The following is a 19,537-nucleotide window of genomic DNA, read 5'->3' on the forward strand; positions in this document are numbered from 1 at the left end:
GATCATGTTCTTGAGATTATATTATTGGAAGTGGTTTTATATTATATTTTCTAGATGAACTACAAGTTCAGAAATTTTAATCAAACAGCAGTCTTCCAGCCTTTTTTTCCCTCTTGCTTTATTGATATTATTTTTAAAAATCTTTTTTCTAATTAAAAATTAAAAAAAAAAAAGCTCATTTCTCACAGTTATCTGCCACATAGAATGCATCATTGAACAAAACGGCACACCTGGTCTATCATTCTCTTCTGAAAGGCAGGAGAGGAAACACACATCATTGTATGTTTTCTAAAGTTAAAATTGGTAGACTGTGAACTCCTTGATCAGGGACTGCTATTTTACTTTTCTTTTGAAAAAAAAAAAAAGTGCCATGACAGTGCCTGTTATATAGTAGGCATATAGTTAATATTTTCTGACTATTGACTTACCTGCATTGGTCAGTTAGTCTTTTTTTGAATACTTTCAAAAGAACCCTTCAAGTCTGTCCTTAATTATAATATTAGAAAATTGAGGTGGGTCAAAAATGCCCACCTGCCTCTTCCAGCTGCTTGTTCAAAGTGAAACAGAATGTAGATACCAAGGCCAGCAAGCACTTATGAGTGTATTAAGATGTTCAGGAAGGACTGCACTGAATTTTTGTTTTCTAAAAATAGTTGCCAGACCTTGAGGAAGTCACCTATTTAATATTCCCCACAGACAGGGAAGTGGATGTCTCCTATTTTGTTGCTCTGCAGTAACACAGTATCTTCCCCCTTGCAAGCACTCTGAAGAATTCTTGTTTTTCCATTCTAAAGGGTTTTTCAGGACTAGGTGTTCTAAGACCTGCTGAATACATATGTAAAAAGGTCACTTGATGAAGCTAGGTCTTTTACTAGAAAGGGGCTGTACTTCTTGGTTGAAAGGATGTGAAGATGGGGGAGTCCATCTTTTAAACACCAATTCTGGCCCAGGGACTAATTGATCCATAGCATTCTCATCTGAAATACAGATGTTATCTCCTGGTCAAGTCTTCATAACTCCTGCATGTTTATTTTATTTTAAAGAAAATCTAAATGATCCCTTTCCTCCCCTCCATCCCTCACCCCCTCCACCCCCCCACCCCAGGTCACTGATCAGTCAGGGTCTGTAAAAGTAGAGCAAATAAGCTTGACCTTTGGCTGGTAAAACAGCAGCTATTTTGGAAAAGGATGGGGCTATATAGTGTAGATTGAGTCAAATATTTCTTAATAGATACTCTTAGTCCTGACGTGCTTTGTTTGGCTGTTTTTTGACACTTGGCAAGCCAATATTTTCAAAAAAGCATTTTCTAATCTGTTCTGTTGGTACAGCAGAGTGCCTTCCATGTGTTGTTTAGCTGTTTCAGTCATGTCCAGCTCTTCATGACCCCATTTGGTGTTTTTCTTGGCAAAGATAATTGGAGCGGTTTGCCATTTCCTTGTCTAGATCACTTTATAAATGGAGAAATTGAGACAAAACAGAGTTAAGGTGACTTGGCCAGGGTCACACATGGGTAAGTACCTGAGGCCAAAGTGAACTAAGGAAAATGAGTCCTGATTCCAGTACTTTATATACTTTGCCACTTAACTACCTTTGCCTTGCATGTAGGTGCTCCATTAATATCTTTTTTAAAATTATTTTTTATTATAGTTTTTTATTTACAAGATATTTGCATGGGTAATTTTTCAGCATTGACCTTTGGAAAACCTTTCCAACTTTTCCTCTCCTTTCCCCCACCCCTTCCCCAGATGGTAGGTAGACTAATACACCATTAATATCTATTGAATCTAATGACATTAACAAACAAATGTATCTTGCTCTTTAAGATGTTGTAATCACTTCATGTCCTCTCTCCAAAAAAACCTCTTCTGATCATTGGTTTCCAGGCTAGCAATTCCTCTTCTTGTGTCTTTTCATATTGTGGAAGTTACTAAAATAAAAAATCCCAGAACCTGCTTAGATTTGGGTACTACTTCAGTAACAGACACTGTGCTTATTGCTGGAAGACCAGAAGGTCAAGGTTGGAAGTAGTAGGTGGTGAACTTTTCAAGCCACAACAATTCATAGAATACTGTATTCATATGAAGAGAGGTTGTCATTTGCATTGATGGAGGGGATATACTGCCAAAATCCCTGAACTTTAAAAGAAGAAATGAACAAAGACAATTAAGAGTTCCTTCATGTATTACCAAAACAAGACTGAAGGAGGAAATGTCTTTCTCCCTTAAAAGAAAAAATGGAGCCAAGGAAAGGAATATTTTATTATGCACAGATCTACATTAAAGAGTTAACATCAAGCAGATAGAAAAAAATAGATTAGGGAAGTGACATCAGAGAGAATTGAAGGAATCCTTTAAACCTCAAAATAGTTTAGTCTACCTAGAGTGGTGATTCCCTTTCTTTTTTCTTAAATCTTAATTGCCTTTCTTGTTGAGATTTATCCTGTTAGTTTTTCTACCCTTCAGGCTCCTTCTAAAATGTGGTATGGCATATATTTATTTTTGTAAATTAATTCAAGATAAATCCAACGTAGAAGAAATCCATCATTCCTGCCTCATAATAGTTTTTGCTCAGTATCCTCCTTGGGGATTTCCCAACCTCCAGACTGACACTATTCAAACCTATGCTTTCTTACATAAAAACTTAGTTATTTTTTATCTCACCTGCAAGCCAGGAGACAATTTCATTCTTCTCCTGGGTGTTTGAAATAAGAAATTCTTTATTTTTCCATTATCTCTCCTCTGATGATCTTGACTTACTCTACTATCATAATGTAGAACATAGCACAGATCAAAGCATGTAATAGGTGCAAGAGAATATTTGCAAAATTGTAAGGACAATGGCGATTTTTAGTGGTGCAGTACTCACTCATACTGATGTATACAATGCCAAAGTCAGTTTAGACAAGATTGGTTGGAGGTATATTTTTTAACTGGCTCTAATTTAATTATATATTAGTGCTAACCCAGCCTTTGTTTTATTCCTTTTGTTCTTGCCTATCCTTTACTTTTAAATCCGGTAAATTTTTGACTTGATATTAACATTAAAACAAACTCAGTTTTTCCCATCGTAACTAATTTCTCAACTATCTGTCTTCTGGAGTTGTGATTGGACATTGCATTGTCCAGAATTCTGGAGTCTTTTCAGTTTTTCATTTAGAATATTGTATTCACTGTTTAGATAACTTTCATTCCTCTCATTGAGCTCTGCATTGGTTCTCCCCTGGTTTCTCTGAATCAATCCTTTTCTTCATTTCTTATAATGCAGTGATATTTTACCTCATTCATATAGCACATTCTGGTTCTTTGTAACCATAAAAAGTGCTGGTATGAATCATTTTGTACAAATGCTTAAGACATTTTTCATTTTATCATTTCTGTGTACCTTTACTATTCAAGATCTTCTATAATCTGACTCCAACCTGTCTTCTTTAGACTTATCTCCGATGACATTCTCCCTACCTTCCTCCACTTTTTCTCCTCTTCCCCCTCATCTTTCCATCCCTTTCTCCCTCTCTGACCAAGTGATTTTAGCCTTCCTTAAATATCTTATAATAAAATGCCTAGAAATATCTTTTGTGCTTATTTTTCTTTCCCTTTTACATAGTTGAATATGGTATGTGAAATAAAAGGCATAAACATAGGCTGTTGGAACTGGAAGGAATCTTAGAAATCAATCCTATCTCAATTTACACATAAAGCAGATACGTGAAATGACTAATATGAAGACACATAACTAGTCTATTCTCTGCATTATATTTTAAGTTCTGTGAGAGCAAGGTCTGTGGTGAATATATTTTTGTATCCCTAACATTGTGTGTAGCACAATGCTTCCTACCCAATAGTACTGAAGTGTTTGATGAATGAATGACAATCCTTGCCTCTTTCTTCTCTTTCCCTTTCCCATCTTTCTCTATTGAAATCCAAATCATTCTTTTAAGATCAGATTCAAAAGCTATCTCTACCATAAAGTTTTCCCTAATCCTGCTCCACCTCCCGCTGCCTTTTGGAGCATACAAACCCTTGGTTTGCTACCTACTTTTTCTTTATCTTCTTACATTTTGCTGTACTGATTTGTGTGTGTTTAAAGTCCATGAGGTAGAGACCTTGTCTTATTTAATCTTTGCCTCTCCCCAAAGCTTATTAGCACACTACTCTGCACTGTTAGTAGCTGCCTAAAAAGGTTGAATTTGCATCCTTGGAAAGTTATAGCTTAGGGATGAAGGCTAAAATTGCACTGGTGTCAAACAAGTCTTAGAGTGGACTGCTGGGAAACAATGCAGAAGATGAATCTGGAGTTCCTTTGGGGTGGGGCAATGGTTGGAAATCTTCCAAATAAGGAAGTTAACAATAGGCTAATAGAAGTTTTCTGAAAAGATGAAAGACTGTGCACTTCAGGGAAATTAAAGTGCTGAGTTAGAAGATTAGATGATTGGTGGCAGGATTTGGAAGTAGTGAGATCAGAGTTAAAAGTCTGACTGGAGGAGATGAACATTTGTTTTGTTCATTGTCAAAAAGCAGCTTTAGCTGGCATGTGCAACCTTAGCCCTATCCCAGCAGGTATAGATATGATAAACCACCAGATTATCTCTTTGCATATTCAAGCAAGAATCCAATTCTAGCTAAACCACACTCCTACTGAAATTGATTTTTTAAAAAGAGGAAACCACTAATATGTTTTTTCTGAGTTCTCTCCCTTCACTTCAATGAAGTATACTTTTGACTAAATTCTCTCTTCCTTTATAGTTTCTGAGACACTGGTTTTTTTTTTTTTTTTTTTTTTTTTTAACTGGTCTTCCTCCTTTTCTTTGACACTGCTTTTTCCTAGTCTTTCTCCTATCTAACTATTTTCTCCTACTTCCGGATAATTTCCCATGCCCCAGCCTTTGTCTTCAGTCATTTTGTTTGGACTTTCTCCTGGTGATTCTGTTTCTAAAGAATTTCTGTGTGTATGGCTTCTAGATCTAAACATAGTTCCAGTATTTTGCCTTGATAACTTGTCTCTTCCTTCTAGACATAATAGGTGGATTTTTCAGTTGTATGTACATCTTCTAATATCACATCCTATTTTGTATTATGTTTTTCTGATTATGTGGCTTGTTCCCTCATAGTAGAATGTAAGCTTCTTGATGACAGGAGCTGTCGTTTATTTTTTAAATCTCAGTTGCCAGTGCAATGTCTTAAACAAATAGTAGACACCAAATAAATATTTGAGTTGGTCTCTATTGTTGTCTTTCCTGTCCCATTATGTCAGCATTAACTTATACTTGGTATCTTGGATATGGTCCAAGGAATGAGAAAAGCATAAGTTACTGAGAGTTAATAAAAAAAAGGGGTGGGGAAGCTAGGAGATATACAGGCTTGAAGGGGGAGAAAAGAGACTTTCATTTTCCAGATAAGATACCTGGAGATCAGGAAGCATAGTAATTTATACAAAAATCATGTCAGTAACATTTGGAAAGCAATCCAACTAGTTTCATATAAAAATTTTTGAGTCATGGTTGCATTTTCACATTTTGAATGGGTTTATATATATATTTATTTGCTTGTAGACCATAAGTTTGTTGAGAGCAAGAACTGCCTTTTGCCTGAATTGAATTTTCCCTGGAGCTGAATGAATGAATAAATGATTAATATCACTTTAAATTAACAACTACCATTCATCTGTGAGGGTAAGGGGAAGAGGTTTCATTAAGATTGGTTAAAAAGCCAAGCCACCTTGTTAATTTTTAGAAAAGTTGACCAAGACTACTTGCCAGGTAATGCTTATAGGGGCTATGACTGATACTATTTACCTTTAGTTCAAAGGCTCTTCTCCTGGAGTTTATGACCTAATTTTTAAAAATAACTATTTCAATATATTTGGTTTCTCTTAAAGTCCTTTGTATTTAATTTTATTCAGTTAAAAATGTTATTCTGAGAGAGTCTCTGGCACAAAAAAACTAACCTTTGCCCTCGTAACTGTCGGGTAAAAAAAAAAAAGCTTTAAAACTTAGAAATAAATCATTTGATCTGTGGAATAATACTTATTCTTTGCATCTTTAAAACACAGTTTAGCAAATATTAATATGTTAGGAACTAGACTAATGAGGTTTACAAAGATAAAAGATGACAGTTCATATTTTGACCATGCATTTTCTCCCCGAAACCTTACATTCCTTATATAAAATAAAAAAATCCTTACACAAAAATAAAAACTCCAGGAGTCAATCCCTCCAAGGCTTAGAGGCCCTGTTCAGTTGGGAGTTATGTCTTATATTCAGATGAGCATAATACAAGGTAAGGTATGGATGAGAACTCTTCCCATTGCAAAGAGATCTTCATGGTAAGGCTAGATGACCATTTAGGGTAGAGAGTGTTCTTATTTGGGTCCAGACTGAACTAGATAGCACCTAAGCTCCTTTTTTTTGATGAGATTTTGTGAGATATCTAGAAAAATTTAAGGAAGAAGACAATAGATTTTGCTTCCTTTTTGTACTTTGTTATTGCTTATAACCCTAGTAAGATAAAGAGGGTGGTTTTAACTTAAAACAAAAGCCATATCCTAGAACAGAAATAGATAACTTTTCTCAAGTTAGTGTTCCTCCTCCCCCTTCTGCCCTGACTTTATCATAGTATTTGTTCCTTTGTGAGTTGGAAAGGCCAGAGGTGAGGAGCGGAGAAGAATAACTAATATGTCAGTAATGGAAAGATGTCCAAAGTGTTGCTGTTCTCTTCTATCCTTGTGATTTGGTCTTCTGTATGAGCAAAGAATAAGCTCTGAACCCTCCTCCCCCATAAGTACGGAATAAAGATTAAAAGCAGGTAGAAGAAGGTTGACTTTAAAGAGCTCTATTACATTTGTAGGAATTGCCTTACTCGTAGAACTTTTTGGGATAGTACAAGGCAAAGAATAAGAAAAAAAAAAGATTGCTTCTGAGGACATTGCTTGGATTGTTATATGGGTGCAGAGGGCCACCTATATATGTATATATTCTTAGCACAGAGATGTGTGGATGTAATGGAATGGGAGTAAAAAATAGGTTGAACAAAGTTCTAATTGATGAATTTATTATGCTCTCAGCATCATTTACATGCTTTTGGCATTATTTCCCTGTTGAAGAATTAAATATCTCAGTTGGCAATATAGTCTGTTGTGGAAATGGAATAGGATGCCTTTTGACATAGCATTTGACAATGCAGAAAAAGTGTCATATGGTAAAGATCCTGGGTTTACAACCTCTAAAGTAGTTAATCTTCTTATCCTGTAACATATATTATTATTGCAAAAAAGCTTTGAAGCTCTTAATTTTTTTAAAAAATGGGCTTTTTATTAATATCTTATTTGTGCAGCACTTCCATTTCTCAAAATATCTTTCCTCCCCTCCCTTAAGGCTATCACTTTTTAACAACAACAAAAAAAAATAGTTTGTAGCAGATCCAACCAAAATTAAATGTGACATTATATTTACAGTGTTTCATATGCACAGGCATTCCCCATCTCTGAGGGGAATAAAAAGGGAGGGAGGTACCTTCTCATCTTTTTTTTCGAGGAGGACTACAGATTAATTATGATAATTTACAGCAGTAAATTTTGCATTTTGGTTATCATTCTTTGGGTTTCCATTGTTATAGACACTGTGTATACTGGTTTCCTGATTCTGCTTACTTCACTTCACTTTGCTTTGGTTCAATAAGTCTTCCCCTCAGTAAAATTCTGTAAAATGTTACCACTACTACAACTTGTATAAACATTTCCTGATTCATAGGCATGTACTTTGTTTTCAGTTTTCTGCTACTCCTAAAAAGTGTCACTATAAATATTTTGACATCTTTGAGATATTGATCATTGACCACTTCGAGGTATATCCCTTTGAATCAAAGACTTTATTTTTTAAAGGCTTTATTTTTTAAAAAAAATTAACCTAATTATTGTAACCATATAGAATTCTTAACATTTTGAAAGGAGTTTAGGGACCTAATTTACTGATGAAGAAACTGAGAGACTTAGAAGATAAGTTGCATTTCTGAGATCATAAGGCTGGTAAGTAGCTGTGCCAGGGCAAGATTACTCTAGGTCTAGTTCAGTTCATGGCTGAAATATTGGGATCAAATCTTGAGGAAGTCAACTATTAGAGTTAGGGCACTGGAGATCTTATAAAGTTTACTTTGGAGATTTTTAGCTAGAGAAGAGAAGACTTGAGGAGGGTAGAATAGCCTTCAAGTAGTAACAAAACAGGATTAATAATATTAATAATTGCAGCTAGCAATTATATAATAGTTTAAAATTTGCACACTACAACACATTCTCATTTGATTCTCTTGGCACAGTGTCTGGCACATAATGAGTGCTTAATAAATGCTTGTGAACTTATAGTAGTGTCATCTCCCCCATTTTACAGATAAGAAAACAGACAGAGAGGTTTAAGTGATTTGCCAAATGGCAGCTAGTAAATGTGTTGAGTCTGAATTAAAACTCAGGGTTTTCTGATTCTAAGTAGAAGAGGAATTAAGTAAATTCTGCATGATATCAGAGCAGAATTATATCAGCCATGGGATGAAATTGCAAAAAGGCAAGATTTTTGCCCTAATAGAAGAAGAAACTTTTAAACAGTTAGAATTGTCTAAAACTGGAGTGGAATGTTTCATAGTAGAGTTTGCCACCTAAAGTCTTAGAGATGGATAACCACTTTCTACAGATGTAGTCTAGGGATTCTTAATGAGAGTAAACCTAACTGCTTCTAAGACCTCTTCCAACTTTTGAGATGTAATGATTCTGAATTCTACCATGATTATATTTTCATTAGATCACACAGTCTCTGGCAGTTTCATAGCACATCTTTGTATTCCCACAGATTATCATAGTGCCTATTTCTTGGTAGATATCAGTCAATTTGCATTTATTAGGTGCTTATTATGTGCCAAGCACTGTGCTAAGATTTGGTGTTAAAAAGAAAAGTAATGATAGATTAGTCTTTTCTCTCAAGGAGCTCATTATTGCAATTGCTTGATTGCAAAAGTATTATAGGTTCAGAAATTTTTTTTTTTTTGGCATTCAAAAGTGTTCTGTATAGTAAAGTACTCCAAGAATTAGTGTTTTCATTGTAGTGGATATTCCAGTTCAACTCATAACCCCTTCATGCTTTATTAAATTGAATTTTTAGTTTCTTTGGCATAAAATTTATCACTGTGCAACTGACCTGTTCATGAGCTAGCTTTCTATAGTTAGCTGGAGTAAAAATGATGTGACTGGACCAGCAGTACTTAAGGCTTGCCTTGTTTAGGTTAAGACCTGTTTGTACTCTTCTGACTTAGATTTCAAAAATCGAGGGTCAGCTGCAGTCTGTGATAATAAAATGATAGAGGGGCAAATATAATGATTCCAATCAGCTGATTGATTTCAGTGTAATTTAGAACTTAACATAGAATATGTTTGTTACAAATGCAGATTTAAGCAAAGGAAATTAAATATTACAAATAATTGGCTTATAAATAGTTGGTTTTATTGTGAAAAAATTTCTACTCAGCAATTTGGAACCAAGGAGAAGAAAGATGACAAATGGAAATGAGGTATGATCATTTCTGGACTATGAATATTATCTGAAATCATACTTTATTATACTAGAAGTATGGTGGTATCTTAGAATCCACTTGAATTTCTACCATTTCTGTCCTACTGATCCTTAACCATGGGGTTACCCTTACCATTTAATTTCTATGATCCTATCCCTTGCCTCCTTAGCATTATTGATGAAGTCTTACATAAAGCTAGTTTAATTCATTTTAAAATTTAAGCAAAAAACTTCAGATGAGTCTGTACCAGCTGCTCAGAAATGACTTGGTTCTCCACTTAAGTCATTCCATATTTAATTTCCTAAAACACCTGTTTCCTCTCTCAACTTAACCATTCTTCAGGCCATCTGCTGGGAGTCTTTTTAGGTTATTAACATGCTTAAAAATTATGGGTGTCTTTTACCCATTCATTCTCTAATACTTTTTCAGAGAATAAGGTGATCCTATTTCTTGTCTTGATCCATTCTCTATTTTCTTCCTCCAGATCTTGTTCTGGCTGCCATTACTTTTATATTCTTAATTTCTTTGACTACTGGCTTCTTCCCATGTGATTATAGATACGCTAAGGTAGTAATGATAACTCCAGAATTTTTTTTTTGTGCTTTAAGGTTTACAAAGCAAATTCATATGTTCTATATCTCTTTTGATCCTTACATAACTCTGAATAGTAGATTCTGTTATTATCTTCATGTTATAGATGAGGAAATGAGGCTTAAAAATTAAGTCACTTTCTCAGGGTCATACAGCTAGTGAGCTCAAGTCTTATAGATTCTTAATGATGTCAACACTCCATATATTTTGCTAAGTAACAGCTAACCTTTCTTTGAAAGTAAAAGTTTCATTCTATGTTTTCCCTTTTTCCTTTATTATAAACTTTATCGAAAAATTAGTTTCCATTTCTTTGTTACCTATTCACTCGCTATGCATCCTCTCTAAAAAGACTTTCCCGTATCACTCTGAAGAAAATGTTTGTTCAGTAAATCCCTTTATCATTATATCTAGTGTCCTTCTTTTGGTCCTCATCCTCTTTAGCTTGTCTATGATATCCGATACTATTGACTAATTAATCTTTCTTCTTTGTTTTTCCTCCACCCTTGACTTCTGTGATATGCTCCACTGGTTTTTCTGCCTCCGGTTCCTTGTTAATTTACAAATCTAACCTCACCCTTCTCTTCAGACTTTCTTCCTAAGCAGTTGCATTCACTGTTACTAGTCTAAGATATCTCTCAGAATCACAAAATTGGAAGGATCTTAGGGAAGTTGAATAGCCTAGACAAGGGATTCTCTAATTTTGAATGGAAAAGACCTTTGTGTTTAGGGAACCCAACTCTTTACCAAGTAAGGCCAGTTCAATTTCTAGTAGTTTTGAATTTGTAGAAAGTTTTCTATTAGTATTAAAACTAAATCTCTCTTTACCACCTACCTACTCCTTCCCACTCTTGGCTTTCTTCCATATGATAGTACTTTAGATAATTGAAGATGGCTTTCATGTGCCTCCAAGTTTTTTCTTCTTCAGGTCAGACATCCCCAGTGCCTCATGTGGCACGATTTCTAATCCTTCTTTCATCTTAGTTGGATGCTTTTGCACTCATACCAGTTTATCTTTTCCTATAGTGTGGCCATCAGTAGTAAACACCATACTACAGATGTGGTCCTAACTAAGGCAAAATACACAGGATTATTATATCCTGTAGGACATTGTGCCTAATATTACATAAAGTTTTTGTTTTGTTTTTACTACTATGTTATGGTTGATTCATACTGAATCTTTCAATTTACAATTTACAATCCTCAAGATCTTTTTCTTTTGAATTGTTTCTAACTCTACCCTCCCCTCCAACCCTTATCTTATACTGGTATATTGATATTTTCTTTCCTTCAGATGTAGGACCTTACCTTTAAGTTTCACATATAGGATGTTACCTTTATCCATATTACATCTTTTGCCTCCAAACGTAGGACTTTAACTCTATCTGTATTACATTTAATCTTATTGTTTGGCCTGGTGTTATTTATAGCTTTTTTTCTATCTTTTTCTTTGCCTGATGCTTTTATTCAGTATTTTTGCTGCAATCCCTTGCAATTTTGTATCATCTATGTTTAATTTGTTGACAGAAATCTGAGCAAAACAAAGCCAAGGCCAGATCCCTTCCTTGGGCAGTTTGGAAGAGCCTTTCCTCCGTATTATTTGATCACGCAATTATTTCTAAAGTCTACCTCCTGACTGGACTGTCATCTAGGTCACATTTCTCCTTAATTTCTCAGATTCCTTACTAAAATATAATTATGCCTACAGTATTTATTAAGTGTCTCTATAGTAACTTTCCTATAATAGCTGTTTTATAAAATTTCAATGGAGTAAAATATCCAAGATCTACTAATCTACTAACCCAAGGAGAAATCCACTAACCCTTTAGCCTGGCATGACCTATTCTTGATGTGGGCTTTTGATGGTCATTACTTCCTTCCTTTTGAAAAAAATATTTGATTTTTCCTCAATTAAATGTTAAAAAAATTTTTTTAATATGTTGTATTTGTTGTATATGTTGTATTATATAAATATTTTACTATGTAAATAGTAAAATTAGGAGGTAATGCATGTAGGCTGTTTAGTTTCTAATAGTTTTGTTATAAATGAGAGGACACATGAATAGTTGTCATTAAAAAATTTTATAGAAGCCAATGTCTGACACTTAAGAGTAGTATGACTTTCTAAAACATAGAAATAGTAGAGGGGAAATTTTGTTTACAGAAAGTGTGACCATATTCCAGTTGATAAATGGTAAAAGGATATGAACAGACCATTTCCAGATGAAGAAATTGAAACCATTTCTAGCCATATGAAAAGGTGCTTTAAATCACTATTGATCAGAGAAATGCAAATTAAGATAATTCCGAGGTACCACTACCCACCCCTCAGATTGGCTAAGATGCCAGGAAAAGATAATGATGAATGTTGGAGGGGATGTGGGAAAACTGGGATAAAAATACATTGTTGGTGGAGTTATGAACTGATCCAACCATTCTGGAGAGCAATTTGGAACTATTCCCAAAGGGCTATGAAAATGTGTATACCCTTTGATCCAGCAGTTTCTCTACTGGGCTTATATCCCAAAGAGATCTTAAAAGAAGAAAGGGACTTCTATGTGCAAATTGTTTGTGGAAGCCCTCTTTGTAGTGGCAAAAACTAGAAACTAAGTAGATGCCCATCAATTGGAGAATGGCTGAATAAGTTATTGTATATGAATGTTATGGAATACTATTATTTTATAAGAAACGATCATGATGATTTAACAGGAACTGATGATGAGTGAACCAGGAGATCATCATACATGGCAACAACAAGATTATACAATGATCAATTCTGAAGGATATAGCTCTTTTCAACAATGAGATTATTGAGGCCAGTTCAAATGATCTTGTGATGAAGAGAGCCATATACACCCAGAGAGAGAACTGTGGGAACTGAGTGTGGATCACAACATTAGATTTTGTTTTGCTTGCATATTTTTTCCTTTTTGATCTGATTTTTCTTTTATAAGTATGTATACATAAATTGCATTTAACACACATGTTTAACTATATATTGGATTACTTGGCATCTAGGGGAGGGAGTGGAGGAAATTTGGGACATAAGGTCAATATTGAAAAATTATCCATGCCTATGTTTTGAAAATAAAAAGCTTTAACCAAAAAAAAAAAAGTGTAATGAGATTTGTTTCAGCCAGATCATCCTGAGGACATTTTAGGCTAAAACTGGAAGGACAGCAAATAGACAAAAGATGGAAAAGATCAACAGTTTTCTTTTTTCTTTTTTTTGGAGGCAGTCATGGTTAGATGACTAGCCCAAACTCACACAGTTAGGAAAGTATTTGAGGCTACATTTGAATTAGGTTCTCCTGACTCCAGGGTTGATGTTCTATATATTTTGCTACCTCGCTACCTCTGATCTAGAGTGTTTCTACAACAAACTCTTCTCTCCATCAGAGACAGTGGAACTCCATTATGTTTGGATTTTTTCTTTTTTTTTTTTTAATAGTATTTTATTTTTCCAAGTACATGAAATATGTTGGAATGTTTTCAACATTCATTTTTGTAAAACTTTGTGTTCTAAATATCCCCCCCTTCCCCCAGATAGCAAGTAATCTAATATAGGTTAAATATGTGCAATCCTTTTAAACGTATTTCCATAATTGCCTTATGCAAGAGAAATCAGACCAAGGGGGGGGGGACCCAAAAAGGTAAAAATACTGTGCTTTGATTCCCATTCAGTTTCCATAGTTCTTTGTGGATGCAATTGGCATTTTTCATTCCAAGTTTATTGGAATTAACTTGAATTACCGCATTGTTGAGGAACCAAGTCCATCACAGTTGATCATAACATAATCTTGTTGTTACTGCATATGATGTTCTCCTTATTCTGCTTATTTCATTCAACATCATAAGTCTTACCAGGATTGTCTGAAATCAACTTGATCATCATTTCTTATAGAGCATAAATTTGGATTTTTTACATTAATATATGACCTGTGTGGCATCAGGAAATAGAAAAGGCATTCTTTTCTCTTACAAGTTATTATCAAATCTCATATAAAGTGTTCTATAAATTACAAAAAGCATGATATGTTAACTGGGTGGTAAAAGGAATTGTAATATTTGTTGTTTCATCCAAAACTTTTGTTTATACCTAAAACAGCAGCCAGAAAACAAAAGTAATGACCTCCTTGGGGTCTGATATTAATAATTGAATTGATAATTCCTAATAATAGCTTTCCAGTTTCTAGGTGGTTTCCTCACAACAATCATGCCATATACGGAAGTATTTGTTATCCTCATATGAAAGATGATAAACTTGACTTTCAGAGATTCATCTGAATTGTGATAAACCCAGATCTTTTAACTTCTTAATCCAGTAAAATTGTCATGTTACTCTAAATTTCAAAGACAATAATGAAAGATGGCCAGGATATCATTGTATGCATTTTGCTTGGATCTCTCTAATTTTATACTGTTTGTATAATAGATATTAGAAATGGGCATGAAATGCAAATAGTTCTTAACATTTAAAAAAATTCACAAAACTAAAAACCATTGTATTCTTTAGCAGTTAAAATTGCTTAAGCTTGAGATAGTTGGAGGATTTTTTTGGAGATATTGATTATTCTAGTTGATATCAGTTCCTCTTTGCAGTTCTGAGATTCTCTGTTTAAATAAGGTCTCTTCTGTCTCCTTAGATTTTATCTCATGCATGAATTTAAAATTATAATTAACATCCAATCATGAACGGTCTATATTTGAAATACTTTGAAAATGAATTACAATTCTTATAAATATGCCAACTTCTTTTCTCCTAGCCACATACAAACATCCATATATATATGAGCACACACACATACAAGTCAATTCTGAGTCTTCTTTAGCACACTCTCTTCATTTTCCAATAAAATGAACTGCTGAGATCTTTTCAATAGATACCTTCATTTTAGCAACAGATTCAGACTGGCAAAAGTCATTAAAGTCCATGTACTATTTCTTTCCTCTCCCTCCCACTTTGCTTTTATTATAAATAAAAGGCGTTTCTTACTAAGCATTTTTAGATCTATTTTAAAATGTTTAAACCTTTCCTCTCCACCTTTTTTTTTTTTTTTTTTTTAAGATGTTGAGGGCTCCCTGGTTCAGTAGTTAGAGCTCTGAGTTTGTAGTTAGAAGACCAAAGTTCACACCTGATCTCAGACACTGTCTAGCTGTGTCACTCTGAAGAAATCATTTAACTTCTGTCTACTCCAGTTTCCTTATCTGTAAGATAATTATAGCACCTACCTCCTAGGGTTGTTGTGAGGATAGGATATTTGTAAAACACAATACTTAAGTGCTAGTTATTATAGGCTATCACCTTTGGCTACCAGAATCTTTTATTATGTTTGTCAAAGATAGATTACATTAATATAGCCAGTCTTTGAACCATGCTGGATAAATATCAATAAATTCTTATTCCCTCACTTTTTCTCTCTCTATAATCCTGCCAGTTTTTTTTTTTTTTAATGACATCATTATCTTGAAGGTATTAGAATTCATTACATATCAGTTTCTTTGTGCCACTTTATGGTCTTTGAGGTTTAGCAAGAAACATTTACTCCTGATAATTTAGGAGACATCTATCCATGATTGAATTGGGAGAAAATGTAGCCTCAATAGAAAAAGTCTATTCACAATCTTGTAATGGTGTTTTTATTCTATATTAGTTTGATCTCACTCATTTTATGTTTTTTCCCCTTTAGCCTTAATTTAAGATCTGGTTTATCACAGTTCTGATGAATCTCTGAAAGTCAAGTTTATCATCTTTCATATGAGGATAACAAGTAGTTCCATATATGCCCTGATTGTTGTGAGGAAATTAGTATTTTTCTGACATTGCCCTCAAATTCTGAGGATGTATCTTGTTTTTATTCAGTATCCTGCAGGATATAGACTATACCATTAGTTGATAGAGTTGGTTTGCTATGAGTTAATAAATAAATAAAGGCAAAAATAACCCTAATATCTTTTAGGAGGTCATATCCTTTAATCTTCTTTCACACTATAAGTTCCTTTTATATTTTTAATAGGCAAAAATGTTGTTTGTCTTTCAGGGACAAGCCTTTTGGGGATTTGGCAGAGAGAAACTAAAAACTGAATTATGGATCTTAACAAAATTACTTGCATAACCATCCAGTCACATGGCACTGTCTAGAGTAGACACAGTGAAGGCTTAAACACACACACACACACACACACACACACACACACACACACTTACACCAACAAACCAGATGGCTAAATATAGCTAGATAGTTAATGGCTATCAGGACTTGACTTGATATATTTAGATGTACAGGACAAATGTATGAAACACAAGAATGTGTAGAAGAAAAAATGCCATTAAATAAATGCAAACTGTTGACCTATTATGTTTTTAATAGTCTTGATTTTCTTTCTTTTTTTTTTTTCCCCACAGATATGAGAAATGAGTGTTGGACGCCGAAGGATAAAGTTTTTGGGAGTTCTGATGATGGCAAACTTTTTTATTTATTTGATTGTAGAAGTCTCCAAAAGTGGTAATCAAGAAGAACGTGGAAAAGGAGAAGTTATATTGCCCAAAGGCAAGTTCTGGAAGAAATATGTACCTGCCAAGGCCTTTTGGAATAGGGAACAAGAGAAATTAAATCATCTATACAATCCCATTTTGAGCATCCTGGCTAATACAACAGTAGAAGAAAATTTGATTTCTAATGCAAGTGTTCTTAATTCCTGTGAGCCGGACCTATCAGTGATGTCAGCAATTAAGGAATTTGAAAACCTACCAGAGAGATTTAAAGATTTTCTGCTTTATCTGAGATGTAGAAATTATTCACTACTGATAGACCAGCAGGAAAAGTGCAAGCAGAAACCTTTCCTTCTGCTAGCTATTAAGTCACTCACATCCCATTTTGATAGAAGACAAGCAATTCGAGAATCCTGGGGAAAAGAGACTAATTTTGGGAACCAGACAGTTGTAAGAGTCTTTTTATTGGGCCAGACTCCCCCTGAGGATCATTTTCCCAACCTTTCAGATATGTTGAAATTTGAGAGTGACAAATACCAAGACATTCTTCTTTGGAATTACCGAGATACTTTCTTCAACTTGACTCTGAAAGAAGTACTGTTTCTGAAGTGGGTGAGCACTTCTTGCCCAGATGTCCAGTTTGTTTTCAAGGGGGATGATGATGTTTTTGTCAATACTCATCAGATCCTAAATTACTTGAATAGCATATCCAAGGAGAAAGCCAAAGACTTATTTATAGGTGATGTGATCAAAGATGCTGGACCTCATCGGGAGAAAAAGCTAAAGTACTATATCCCAGAAAGTGTTTATGAAGGTGCCTATCCTCCTTATGCAGGAGGGGGTGGATTTCTCTACTCTGGCAGTCTAGCCCTGAGGCTGAACAAAGTGTCCGAACAGGTCCTTCTCTATCCCATTGATGACGTTTATACTGGCATGTGCCTTCAAAAACTTGGCCTCGCTCCAGAAAAACACAGAGGTTTCAGAACATTTGATATAGAAGAAAAAAACAGGAAAAATATTTGTTCTTACACAGACTTAATGTTAGTACATAGCAGAAAGCCACAGGAAATGATTAACATTTGGTCCCAGCTTCAAAATCTTCGTGTAAATTGCTGAAATATATGAAAGTAAAATATGCATAAGAGAACATATCTTTAAAACATCCTAACTTTTTCCCTATAATTTAGGTGTAATTTCTTGCTGAATCATTGGAATTGCTTCTTTTTCTGGAATCTTTTTAGAGGCATTTAAACTTTTCATCTAGTATTTTGGAAAGTGAGAATGCATATGGTCATAATTCTTCATAAAAAGAATGGCATGAAAATTTAGTTCTGCCCAGAGGTCATTATGTTTGAATGCTGTTTCCCTCTCAACTTGAAAGTCATGAGTTCCCCAGGTTTATAACTGCACAATTAGATTTATCTTTATTTTGTTCTCAGAAGTAATGGAAGAGTTGTTAATATGCTTTTATTCTTTAGTACATTGGTTGTTGTAAATTTCCTGGGTAGAAGGCCATTTTTATGAGAATTATGTCTGAGATGCAATGAATTTCATATTTAACATGGTCTAGAGAAACTTAAATTTAGGAATAATTTCTCTGGCACTTTTGTCTTTGCTGCCACCCCAACAGTATTTTTTGAGTCAATATGGCCCCCTAATTTTTTAAAATGAAGCTGGCTTGACTGAGTGACAGTTTTCCCCTTAGACCTAATTTTAAAAGCACTCCATCATAGCAGTGTGAGTGAGGACACAAATTTTCTTTCTTTGGGGATGGTAGGTAGTATTATTAGGATATTTTGTTTTAATTTTGAATCTTACCTGGACATGTAAACTTGCCTCTTGCTGATAACATTTTAAAGGTAGTCCCCATTCTCATATTGGCAAGAGGTGATTATGATCTGCTAGTGGGTAATTGTTATCGAATTGCTCGCCATTTAACATTGTTTGGTTTGTGCTACTAAATGGTCCCGTGGGCCTTGAGGGAAAGTCTTGATATTTCAGGTAATAATTTGAAGGTGAAGACCATTTTATGAACAGTTTTTGTCTATTGAACTCGAATTCTTTTCTTGCCATATTTCTCACATTGCTTGTATAAAATAATTATTCTGACTAGTGACTGATCCCAGTGTCTATATGTAGAAGTGCCTGTGTTTTTATTTATTGTTCAGATTGACCAAAACATTTTGTTAAATATATTTTGTGTAATATTTTATTTGTATACAGTGTTGTCCTTTAAATATTTAACTAGAGCATGATATTTTTAAAAAGTTAAGATGTAACATGTCAAATAAAACTAAGTGTTATTTTTGAATTCAAAAAGTTATTTTGGGTGTATACTATTAGATTTAACAAAATCCTGCCAAACTGTTGTCTTATGCACATTATCCAGTATCATGTTATCTTGAAGTACCATTTTTATGCTTATTCTGTCACTGAGAATTCTTATGCATCATAGATTATAGTTGACTATGTAAAAGGGTTGAAATAAAGTCATTGTGTATTTTTAATTCTCTTGTGTAACATTTTATCTACCACATTTTAGAACTTAATGTTTATTTTTTTTCATGTACATAATCATGTGTTATTTTTTTTGTCATCAGTATTTTTCTGAATCTTTAAGGAAGTTGCCCTTAACTATTTCAATAGCTCATATTTTGAAGCCATTTTGGAAAGTTTAAAACAGGGATAACCATTTAAAAAAAAGTTTTTCTATTTTTAGGCTTGTAAGACAGCTGAAAGGGGTTGGGGAAAGAGGGGAGTAGGTGGTATATCAGAATGGAAAGAATAATAAACTTGATGTCACACTCTGTTTAAATCCTGACGTGAGACAATTCATTTTACTCTTTAGACCTCAGATCTAAAATGAAGTGGTTAGCCAAGTGATTTTTCCATCTAAGGGATTTTTCAG

At 34.2% G+C, this 19,537-nt stretch overlaps 1 protein-coding gene across 1 annotated transcript in view; it reads left to right on the forward strand.

Moving 5' to 3' along the window:
* B3GNT2 (UDP-GlcNAc:betaGal beta-1,3-N-acetylglucosaminyltransferase 2) overlaps nucleotides 1–19,136 on the forward strand; it is a 36,802-nt gene extending 17,666 nt beyond the window's left edge. The window contains exon 2 of the mRNA XM_051975357.1: nucleotides 16,543–19,136. Coding sequence (XP_051831317.1) covers nucleotides 16,552–17,745 — 1,194 coding nt within the window. The 5' untranslated portion in view covers nucleotides 16,543–16,551 and the 3' untranslated portion in view covers nucleotides 17,746–19,136. The remainder of the gene's footprint in view (nucleotides 1–16,542) is intronic.
* The last annotated feature ends 401 nt before the right edge of the window (nucleotides 19,137–19,537 follow it).

This window comes from Antechinus flavipes, chromosome 2 (assembly GCF_016432865.1).
Source record: "Antechinus flavipes isolate AdamAnt ecotype Samford, QLD, Australia chromosome 2, AdamAnt_v2, whole genome shotgun sequence".
Classification (NCBI taxonomy): Eukaryota; Metazoa; Chordata; class Mammalia; order Dasyuromorphia; family Dasyuridae; genus Antechinus; species Antechinus flavipes.